The 12800-nt window shown below is 30.2% G+C and overlaps 1 protein-coding gene across 1 annotated transcript; it reads left to right on the top strand.

Moving 5' to 3' along the window:
• The first annotated feature begins 4179 nt into the window (after window positions 1-4179).
• On the top strand, window positions 4180-5331 carry LOC131655576 (uncharacterized). Its single transcript, XM_058925418.1, has 2 exons — window positions 4180-4338; window positions 4662-5331. Exon 2 carries the CDS (start codon window positions 4717-4719, stop codon window positions 5155-5157), a length of 441 nt encoding a protein of 146 aa, XP_058781401.1. The 5' UTR covers window positions 4180-4338; window positions 4662-4716; the 3' UTR covers window positions 5158-5331.
• The last annotated feature ends 7469 nt before the right edge of the window (window positions 5332-12800 follow it).

Raw genomic sequence — 12800 nt, 5'->3', positions numbered from 1 at the left:
ACGGATCAAAATATTCTTTCATAAAACACATTTCAATCAGAAAGTTATGGCCCCTTTGTTTTGATTTTTTTAAAAAAAAATCATTTTTATAGTGTAAAAATATTTTACAAAGAAATTTTTTATAAAGCTTCAAATAAAAATTCGGTTTAAATAGTTATTCTTAAACTGTTATTTTAGGTATTTCATCTTTTTATAGAAATTTTTCTTGAATATCAAATTTTCAAAAAATTACTTAATTTTGAAGCAATTTCAAATAGATTTTCGTAAAAATCATTTTTAAAAAACCACTTTTTACAAAAATTACAATTTTGAATATGTTTTAATTTTCCATAATGTTTGTTTATGTTATAGGATGTCAAAAGTAATGTTTCAATTTTAAAAAAACGAATATAAAAAAACTTGTAATATTTTGAAAAACAATTTTGTAAAATCTATTTTAAAAAATACAAAGAAAAAAAATATCAATTTTTAAAGCTGAAACAAAGGGCCCGTTTGTTTTGGCTTTTTTTTTAAATGACTTTTATAGTGTTAAATAATTTTGTGGAAAAAAAATTTAGAAAGAAACTTTTTATAAAAGCTTTAAATGAAAATTTTGTTTGAATATTTATTCTTAAAATGTGATTTTTGGTATTTCATCTATTTATGAGAAAAAAAATTGGATATCAAAATTTTCAAAAAATCACTAAATTTTGAAGCTATTTCAAATAGATTGTCATCAAAATCATTTTTGAAATACAACTTTTTGAAAAAATTACAATTTTGACTAAGTTTTGGTTTTTAATAATGTATGTTTATGTTATTAGATGTCAAAATTAGTGTTTCATTTTAGAAAAAACGAATATAAAAAAATGTAATATTTTGAAAAACGATTTTGAAAAATTTATTTTCAAAAATATAAAGAAAAAATCCATTTTTTTAAAGATAAAACAAACAGGCCCAAAAAATCATGAAGAAAATATACAATGTATGACGCTTAATATAAGATCTAGTTTTATATATGTAATTTCTTAATAAAAACATTCTTCCGATTTTAATAGGCCTTAATAAGTTATGGGTCAGCTAACGAGTGCCCCAGCTGGTTAAGGATTCCAAATATAGAAAATATTCTTTAAATGAATCAATAATTTAAACTTCCAATGCATTGAATACAAGTATTTTTAAGAAAAACATACTCTTTATTTCTTAGAAAAGTCAATTATTTTAATTTTCATTACATTTAATACAGGTTTTTAATAAACAAAATATACCATTTTAAACTCTTAACCAGTGCCCCTGGAACACTCGTTAGCATTGCCCATAAGTTATTTTTAAAACTATTTCTATTAAAGATATAATTATAAAATACAATTTATCTTCTCTCTTCTATTATATTATTATATTACTAAATGTAATTTTATTTATAAAAAAAATTAATTTTTTAAATTCATTAAATAAAAAATATATTTAGTCAATATATGATACAAAATACATTACTTAAGTAATGTACCTAAAAAAAGATTTTTTATAGGATTAGAGAAAGTATTATTTATAAAATTCTATAATAAAAGAAAATTGTTGTTATGTAAATCACAAAAATACCATTTTGTTATCTTAGTCTAAATTATGAATTTGAGGGTAAAAAATGTCTTTTGTTGATTTTTTAAAACTCACTTTTCACTTTTTAACTCAATTTTCACCTTTTACTTTTACTTTTTTACTTTTCACTTTTCCAACTCACTTTTCACCTTTCACTTTTTATTACATTATTATTATTATTATTTCTAATAAATTATCAAGCAAAATATTCCAAAAAATTATTTTTTAATAAAAAGATTATTATGATCATTTTAAATGATTGTTAATTTATATTTAAAATAGTATTTAATTTTTTAAAATTAACTTTAGCAATTGAATATTAATAATAAAGAAATATAATTTGAAATAATTTTTATTTAAAGATGCAATATTTTTTAAGAAAATAATAATATTTTTAGTTTAAAAAAATATTTCAAATAAAATGAATTTAAAAATATACTTGAAAAGACGTGTTATTGGATAAAATACAAAAATGTGTGTCACTTATCATCAACTTTAATTTATATGATTTAAAATAGAGTTAAAAGGTAGTGCACTGACAGTGTAAACTAGTTTTACACTGTCATCCAATAGAGAGTCATCAATTTTCCATGTCATTAAATTTTTTTTTAAATAAAATAATGTTTTATTTGGATGCATGATGGTGATTGGTTGACAGTGTAAAAATATTTTACACTGTCAGTGCATAACCCCTTTTCTCTTTAAAATATTATTATATTGATATATATCATTAATGAAGTTTATACAATTAAAATAATGTTTGCACAAATAAATATTAGAAAAACTATTATTTGTTATTGGTGTCCTTTCACAAATATATGTTATCAATGTAAATAAGATATATATATATATATATATATATATATATATATATATATATATATATATATATATATATATATATATATATATATATATATATATATATATATATATATACACACGCGCGGAAAAAAGTTTACTACTTATTCAATTGTAACATATTACTATTATTTATAGTCAAATTCTATTAGTATCAAACCCTATTGAATGCAATCATTTTATAATTTTATGGATGATAATTATTATTTGGCAAAGGAAAAATAAATGCAATAAAATTTTAATAAATTTACTTTCTTCTAATATGAAAATTATATAAAATAGAACAATGAAACTATTAATTTAAATATTTAAATATGAAAATTAATCAACTATTAAAATATTGAATATTAACGGTAACATAAAATTACTGATCAAAATAGTGAATACTAACGGGAACATGAAGTTACTCATCACAATATTGAATATTATGGGAACATCAAGTTACTGATCACAATATTGAAAATTAACGGGAACCTGAAGTTACTGATTAAAATAGTAAATATTAACGGGAACATGAAGTTAGTGATCACAATATTGAATATTAACGGGAACCTGAAGTTACTGATTAATTAAAATATTGAATATTAATGTAAACATGAAGTTACTGATCAAAATAGTGAATATTAACGGGAACATAAAGTTACTGATCACAATATTGAATATTAACGGAAACTTTAAGTTACTGATTATTATATTGAATATTAACGGGAACTTAAAATTAGTGATCAAAATATTGAATATTAACGGGGACATGAAATTACTAACCACAATATTGAATATTAACGGGAACCTAAAGTTACTCATTAAAATATTGAATATTAACGGGAACATAAAGTTATTGATTAAAATATTTAATATTAACATGAATATGTAGTTACCGATCAAAATATTGAATATTAACGGGAATATGAAGTTAATGATCTAAATATTTTGCAATTAACGACGGGAACATGAAGTTATTGACCAAAGTATTGATTATTAACGGGAACATGATGTTATAAAAGGTTGTTTAGACACAATTTAATTTTGGTGCTTCCAATTTTGTTCCTGGATTTTTTTAGACACAATTTAATGTTAATTACTCTTATTTTTTTCCACAAAATGTTAAGTAATTTTAATTTAATTGAAAAAAAATGCGCATCCCGTACCAGAACCCGTACGAACGCACGGGTTTGTTACTAGTAATTATGTAAAAAAACATCGGATGAATGGAGATATTAAACTACCCGTCTTTGCTTATAATTGAATAAACTAATCTTCGATCAGAGAAGAACTATAATAGACAGTAAATCCTCCTCAAGAAATTTAACATTGTTGCATATTCACTATTAAGTTCAAACTCAAAATCTCTAATTAAACTTGAAGAGACTCCTATTATCTCAAACAAGTGCTTTGGATTTAAACTAATACTTTAATACTTATTTATATTTATATATTAATTTAAATAAACTATTAATATTTATTAATTAATAATTTTATAATGAGAGAAAATAATATATTTTTTAAATTAATTTTCTTAAAAAGAAAATGCAAAAATGATGATGGGTTAAGAAAGACAGTTGGATCCGGTAGTTTATCCAAAATTATAGGTAAGGTAAGGTGAAATTACATTTGAGATAAATTTGGGTTGCATTTTATCCTACGTGGCACGTTAACCCCACATATGTTAAGTCACGAGTACTACGAGCGAGCATTTATTCATACACATTCATTCATTCACCGTCGAGTCTCTATAATACTATAAATAACTCTCATTCATAACGTTTCTTTCTAGTTTCATATAACTAGCATTAGTTTCTTCAGAGAGAGAAATTCTCTTTTATTTTTTTCTGTAGGTACTGTTAAGGAGAAAAACTCTGTTCCTTTCTTCTTCGGGAGCTTCACTTTGCTGAAAGCGCGCGTGTAAGTTTATTTTCCTTCATTTTTTTTCAATTTGTTCTTCTGCACGTCGTGTGTACATTGATGTGTAAAGCAATTTTGATTTTGTTATATATTTGTTGAAAGAGCGAGTTTGTTGTTGACGTTTGATTTTCACGTTATCTGTGATTAATTAATTTTTAATTACTCTTTAATTAAATTCAAATCCAATTTCGACTCGGTTTAGATCTGGCTCATGTGACTGTTTGTCACGTGTCAATGTGTTCGTTTCATGCAATTTCGTTTGAGCGGTGTGAATTAGATTTTCAATTTGACTGAATTTTTGTATTCTTGTGGTGGCATTGCAGACAATTTAGGCAAGTTTTTGAAGCGAGAGTGTAAAAGATTACTTACCAGTTGCGAATGGAGGTATATGGAAAATCTGCGGTTGCAGGTCATGCGAATGTTATTTATCTGTCGAGTATTTTGGGCCGGGATAGTCCATTTCCCGGCCACAAATGCGACTGGAAATGCAAAAACGAACATGTTTGCGGAAACATGTATCGCTGCAATCTAACAGGGCTGACTCATATCTGTGATAAAAACTGTAACCAGAGAATTCTGTATGATAATCACAGCTCCCGTTGCCGAGCTAGTGGACAGATTTTCCCGCTTACGCCAACGGAGGAACAAGCGGTGCGAGGTGTTCGAAGGAAGCTTGATGGAGAGACTACGCCTACGCCAAGTGATGGATGTAGTTTTAAGCGGAGACGGGATGTGCAGTTTAATTCTCCTTTTGAGAAGTCTTTTTCGGCTGTTAGTCCTATCTGCGGCCAAATTGGAGATGGCATGGATATGAGCTAGATATATATTTCATCTAACTGAAAGACTTTTCCTTTTCTCTTGTCTTGTCGTTTTTCCTTTTTTCGATCCGATGAGTATGAATAACAGAACTTACTGGGGGACACTATGTATGTTCATCTTTCTATTGTTGGAACTCCTTATTTCTAATATGAATGTAATGCGGTGGTTAATGTAGCTTAACTCTTTTTAGTATTGAGATGCATGTGAGATCTGAATTAATTTCAGATTCTTGCTAATCTTAGTTAGACGAATATTTTAGCTGGTTGCTATTTCCTTAGCCCTTTATGATGTTTGAGTTTGATTTAGGACCCGAAAAGGACTTAGTTGTAGACTTTATCTATTTGTTTGTTAAGTGTATCTAGTGTTATTCTTACTCCAGCATTGGCGTACTCGTTAGCAATACTTCTGCAATTGAGTTGTATCACTGTACTTCTTTTGTTTCTCCTTAATTCCAATAAAACAGCTCTCAATAAGTAAAGTTCTCGTCCCTCAGGGTGATCACTCGATTCAGGGCTATGTTGATGATATACTTCTGGTCAGTTTCTTTCTGGTTTCCTCATATGAACAAACGGTAATACAGAGTTGACTTATGATAGTAGATGAAATGTTGATATGTGTGTTCTAATATTTCTTGATGTAGGTATGGGGCCTGTAAAGATTGCCGCTGCTGAATTTCTGATGGGACGATAGCTAATGGGGCTGTAAAGTTTGCCGCCGAAGTTCTGAAGAGACTAAGACGGAAATTCTGAGACCTATAGGAAGAGTTGAGGAAAGGATAGTGCTGAATTGCTGATACTCTTCAAGTTTGGGTGGATGATCTATTCTAGACACATTGGAAAGATGTAAAAGTATTCTCATTTTCAAGTCAATTCCAATTTAAAAATATTAGACACGTTTAGAAATATGGAGGACAGTGATGTTGATTCTTCTCGGCCCTGATACTTTTTGCTTTTGTTTTAGAGGCAAATGTAAGTTTGTAACACAGTTTATTTCTGAACTTCCAAAAAAAATTTTCTTCATTATGAGAAGTCTTTTTATTTTGGGGAGCTACATTGTGTTGAATGGGATGTGTTTAGCAAAAGTCAATATTATTGTAATGGGTGTCGGCTATTCATGTTTCATGAAGAGTAATAGCTTTTCAATTGATGCTTAAACATGTTTCGTGAAGAATCAATTCCTTCAAATTGATATCCACCGATGTTTCATCAAGAGTCATATCATTCTAATTGGTAGCTGGGATGGCCACACGTCCAAACGAACACCCGATGACCCGACCAACTAAAATAACTATGACCCGACCAACTAAAATAACTATGTTGGATCAAATAAATTGTTCGATGAATATAATTTTCATAATCTATCCTTTAATTTTCATAACATGCTAAGCTATTATATCACATTTATTCACACGTGAACTCTATAAAAACTTAAAATATAAGTCAAATATTGTTAATGGATTGTGTTATTGGCATAAGCAAAGACCCTATGATCAATAACAAGCGCTGAAAAGAAGTCACACCAAATAAGTGAACATTCATCTCTGTCAAAGACACAAGACACATGATCAGACTCTCCATCATATTTATCATTGTTGATATCTAATTGAACTGTCATCCGCATAAGGTGTTGAATCACATACGGGTGGTTCCATACCTCTTATATTATATAAAGATCAAATCATGTAATTTCAGATAGTTAATTTCATTCTCATTTTCATACTACTTTTGACTCAGTGACTGACTTGGACGTTGGAATACTAACTTTGCAGGTCCACCCCCACCATTCCCTATTTGTCGTATCAGAAGCTTGTTCCACTGCTCCAAGATCTCATTCCACCATTCAACTACTCGTTTATGGTTCTTGAACGTAACGTTGGCGTCAACTGTGAAAACCGACTCTTGATTTCAATAGTTTTTTTTATGAAAACCAACGTCTCTTCACTAAAAACACAGATCAACGATATTTTCTCGTAGTTTGTCAATCTTCTCTCTTAGAATCACTGATTTCATCCTCGAAGATCATCGCTTTTCTTTTCTCAATAACTGATTTCTTTCTTGAACAAATCAGATAACAAACTCTTAAAGTTATGGTAAATGTCAAAGATTACCATATCCACCTATCAATGTCAAGGCGTTGTTACATTCGTCGAGGTTAACAAAGCTCTAACCCCCTCCTCTAGTAGAGAGAATGATCTAGTCTTCGTGACCTCCCCGCCCGCTCTTACGAAGGAAGATCTTGGTAGTCCTATAATCGATCAGATAACGTTATAAGGATTAACGTTCTTCCAACCTATGCAATATTTATGCCTAGTCCAACCTTTAGGAACTTCCTTCACAATCGTCGATGCATGGACATGGTATGCTCTTAAACATTCACAAATTGTAAGCCAACCTTTGCATGCCCCGAGCAACCAATTTTTTGAATAGTGAATACAACCTTGGCATGTTAAGAGTACATGATTAAAAAGGGTAAGCTCACCGGGTTTACCCAAGAAGAAGAATGGAGAGGCAGTTGAGACAAGAAGAAAAGCCATAGAGTACAAGGTGAGTCCCCCAAAGAAGAAACAATTTTTTCGATTAGAGAAAGATTCCCCTAAGAAGATTATTGAGGGCACGAGTGGATCTAAGGGAAATAAGGACAACATCAACAAAGAAGAGGAATACTAAAAGGGGAAACGACAATACATCGTTTCCATTACTAAGGGTCTTACTAGAGAAAAAAAACTTCTCCAAGGGGACTATGGAGAGGAGGATCGTTGAATTAATGGAAATCAACAAAGAATAAGGAATAACCTCTAACGGGAAATCGGAAAGGCCAAACCTCGGGTTCCCTGATAGCGAAAAGGTAGGCAAAATCATGAACAAAATTTCCCCTTGTGATAAAGACAATAGTGACTAATTTTGATGTATCTAAAATCCTCATTAATGGGGGAAGCTTGTGTGACATCATGTACGAAGAACTACTTGAGAAGCTGGGAATAAAAAAAGAAAAGTTGTGACCATACAAAGGGTCTGACCTTCAGGTTTTCAACGACTTTGCAACTCTTCCATATGGCTACATTGAGTAAATGGCCACCTTGGTATAAGGAAGGGACACTAGGACGGATAACTTGCAATTCCTAGTGATTCCCTACATGAGCATATACAACTATATCCTTGGCAGACCCTTCACGACAACTTTTGATGTGACAGCCTCCCCGGTCTACCTCAAATTAAAGTATCACAACATTCATGATGAGCAAGTAACAATCTGCATCGACCTGTCTAGAGCACAAATGATACACAAAACCTTCCAACGACCAGAAGGGAAAAGATAAAGAGAAGGAAATAGAGATAAACATAGTCTCCTTCACCAAGAAGCTAGAATATATAGTAGTTAAACTGTACAAAAGAGAAGGTCATGGATAAGACCAAAGGTTATTCTAAATAAGGCCAGATAACACCGTACGAGCACATATGGAGAATAATAAATAGTGACCACATTTATTGGTTATAATTTTCTTTATCACATATTCATGTAATACTCTCATTTTCAAAATGAATGAATAAAGTTTCCTTGAATTTTCTTTTTTATGATTGTAAAGGATAATTATGAATCAAGGGTATTATCACAAAGTGGTAATGCGAGCTCACCCCTCTCTTAGTAGCTAGCCACTCTAGAGGCAGAGGTGAGTCCCGATTACGCCTACTATAACGGTGGAAAAATTGAGATTAAGTTATTGATTAACTTAACTCGTAAAGTAAGAGTCACCATCGAACTTTATTGTTTCCCAAGGAAAGAGAAAATATTGATAAGACCCAACAAAAGAAAAGATCTAGATATGGGGGTTGGTTATGCAAGGGGGAGATATTATCACCCCTCACATCCATGGTAATCTATAAGAACCTTTTGAAAATCTGCGCTTTTAGGCTAAAGGGTTAAAGTTTACAAAAAGATTGATGAGATGAGAGAAAAATTATTTATTATTTTATGTGCTCGACAAGACATCGCATCTTGTGTCTACATACCCCTTTTGTGCAATAGGAAAGTCAGAGCATTTGTAGTTCTGCTAAAAAAGAAAACACAGAGATTTGTTTGTTTGCTTTTAATGGAAAAGACATTTCATCGCCTTCAAGAGGAAAACACCATGTGCCATCCCCAAGTATGAGGGAGTGTATATTTACACCATCTTGATATGAAAAGCTTTACTTGGATTTAATCAACAAGCATGTCTCACATTCAAGTGGAAAATATCAACATCTGCAACCTCAACTCTTAGAGGCTTAGGGTTTGCATCACTGCAAGAATCAGACTAATGTTCTTCCTTTATGAAAATATTTTCAAAAGAAAAGTGCACCAGACCTGGCTCGCTCCAGGCAGAAAAAATTCCTCCAGAACATAAAGAAAGTTTGATGATGTTTGTATTTTTTATGGTTTTTTGAAATAGTATAAATGTGCTTAAGTGTTTTAGCATTTATTAAGAAAAAGTTTTGACGGTCACTTGACAAAGTCAATGTTTATTATGAAAGGTTTTAAGTTTGAGAAATAAGAAGGTTTTGAAAAGAGAGAAGTTTTGAAAATTTAAGAATGGGGAAGAGATGAAGAGACTATTCTAAAGCATAAAGTAAAATATAGGCAAAGAAAAGATCTAACCACACAACAAGAGAGCGCCTGACAATAAGTCAAAATGAGTCTTCATTTTCCCTTGGATTAAGCCACAAGCAAAGCATCAGATAAACCAAGTGCATAAACAGATGAAAATCCAAAGCATCAGATAGATTCAAGGCATCAAATTAAGTCACATGCATCAGATGAACTATAATGCCTCAGATAAGTTCCAATTGTCTCAATGTGTATCAGATGAACCAAAATATCTCAGATAAACTATGGTGTATCAAATGAAGCTTAAGGTATCAGATGAACTTGTATCAGATGAAGCTCCAAGCATAAGGAAAGTCTTATAAATCTAAGTCCAAAGTCCAAACTCCATAAGCATGAGATAGTAACATCAAGTCCACACAACATTATTAAGAGTTTTTTTAGGGTTTTGTAGTATTTAAGTGCTTTTGGTCTTTTGAATAAAAGAATAGATAAAAGCCCAAAGGGAAAAGCATAAAAGAAAATAGCATGAAATGTAAATGACATAAAGTAAATTACATTAACATAAAGGCATAAAAGTAAAAGTGCATAAAATAAATGTTAGGAGTTAGTGCAATTATAAGGTTAATGTTAGTATTAATGATCAATCAACCGATTCAGGATAATTTAGCGTTATGTTAAGCAATTGTAATTGGATTTATGTAGAAGTCACAACTATTTGAGACTAGTTAATAACAATTTATGTGTTTAAAGACAAGTTTGAGAAATGATATAGAATATCATTCTCTTGAAACTTGAAACACAAGTAAAAAAGAAAAGCAAAAAAAGAAGAAGAAGAAGATGAGGAAATGGCCAAGCATCAAAGCAAAGGATATTGGATCATTACTTCAACCATTCTTCTTCATGATCATGAGATAAACTTATCTTTAGTCCAAAGTATCATAAATGATCAAATGATCATTTAAATGACAAGTTTGAAATGAAGAAATTTCTATCAATCATAATATCAATCCAAAGCCTAATTGAATAATATGAATACTCAACCAACCATATATGATCAAGTTAACGAAAAATCAAAGGCAAAAAGTCAATAAAACAAAAAAAAAGAAATTAAAAATGACTTTGAAATGAATTTAAATGGGAAAGTAAAGTGAAAATCCCAAAGATAGATTAAAACCTTAAATAAAATTCCCAAAAAAAATCTAAAAAGTAAAAAAAAACTCCAAGGATCATTGTCCAAAAAGTTGGATTTACAATTAATCAAAATTGACGGAGAATTAATTCAAGGAAGTAATTAAAAGAAAATTAAATTGAAAATGATAAAAAAAATACCAAAACATTTAGAAGTTTGGAATAAAAAAAATAAACAAAGTAGAAAATAATTTTAGTGATCCATGAAAAAAATTGGAGTGAAAAAGATTAAAGGACCAATGAGAATCAAATTGGAGAAGTTTGGAATTAAAATTGAATAAAAACGGAAAAGAAAATAAAATGATCCAACGTAATTGTAGCACTACACCTTCTCCCTTTCTGAGTTCCTCTGCTTCAACCTCATCTCATGAGCCTCCAATGAAGCTTTAAGTTCTTCCAACTTCAAATCAGCTAGGTTCTTGGACTCTTCAATTGACACTACAATGTAATCAAAATTTACAGTCAGAGATCTCAACACTTCCTCAATCTTTTACAAATCATTGATTGATTCACCACGCACCTTCATATGGTTCGTTAACAACACCACACGTGAGAAGTATTTCGAGAATGATTCATCTTCCTTTATATGAGTCATCTCAAATTGATTTTTCAATGTCCGCAACTTTACCCTTTTTAGTTTTCATTTATGCAGTACGATTTCTTTAACTTGTCCCACGCTCCTTTAGCCAATTCTTCTTCAATAATCTTCTTGAACACGCTAGGATCCACACAATGGTGAATCAAGAACATAATTTTTCTATCTTTCTTCCTTTGATTCTTGTGTGCAGCCTTTTAACATCATCTGCATTCGCTTCCAATATCAGTACTTCATTGTTCATAATTTCATACACATCTTGAAATCTGAAGACGATCTTCATTTGGGCAACTCGCTAGTCATAATTCTCTCCTTTGAAAACCAATAGATTCGCTAGAAATTACGTTGATGTTGTGTTACCATTTGCCATTACAGATTCTCTCTGAATCGCAACATGGACTCCTTGATACTAATTTGTTGGAACAATTAGGATTTTCAAGAAAGATGAGAGAAGAAGAAGAACAAGAAGAAGAGAGAGAGAGAGAGAGAGAGAGAGAGAGAGAGAGAGAGAGAGAGAGAGAGAGAGAGAGAGAGAAGAGAAGAGAAATTGAAATGTAAAATTAGGATTTGTATTGAGTGAAGTTCTTATCTACATCAAACTATACCCTTTATATAGGCAGCTAAAACCCATGCCCATACCAGCAAAATACAAAATCCAAAACACTAAATACAAATTGCAACTATGTTAACTACAATTTCTTTGACACACTATTTCAACACGGTCGAACGCTTTGATTTTCGAATACTATCTTGCATACAAAATATTGAATTATATCTTCTAACAACGAGGAGTCAAGGGAGAGAAATTTTTGCGCATGGACTAGAATTAATATGTGAAAGAATGAGAAAGATAAGATCTTATTTGTGGTGACCTTTAAGGTAAAAGCTCTTCTCCATACAACTCTAAACTCCACTTTAAATTGAGATTTAAATATTCATTTATCGTTCGAATGTTTTAATTGATAAAACCTTTTTTATGATAATATATAAAGTAAAATTTTTTATACATGATTTATTTTATTAGTAAGAGAAATATATTGTCTGTTAATTTTATGATAGAATATACTTTTAAAGTAAATATAAAAAAATATTTTATTTGTATTTAGTTATTATATTTTTATTTTAGGATATAATAATAAAAATATATTGCGGGATGATTGTGTGATAGATTTTGTATTTATTTGAATATTTGTGTATAAAAATATGTGTAAGATTCTACGATATGAAATAGTTAATGAATTTTTTATATTAAATATGTGAGTACTTTTCAGGTTGGTGG

The sequence above is a fragment of the Vicia villosa genome, linkage group LG3 (genome assembly GCF_029867415.1).
Source record: "Vicia villosa cultivar HV-30 ecotype Madison, WI linkage group LG3, Vvil1.0, whole genome shotgun sequence".
NCBI lineage: Eukaryota > Viridiplantae > Streptophyta > Magnoliopsida > Fabales > Fabaceae > Vicia > Vicia villosa.
This window is presented reverse-complemented; position numbering and strand designations above follow the sequence as displayed.

Coding starts and splice junctions, on each gene's coding strand:
- LOC131655576 (XM_058925418.1), top strand. CDS start 4,717: ATGGAGGTATATGGAAAATCTGCGGTTGCAGGTCATGCGAATGTTATT.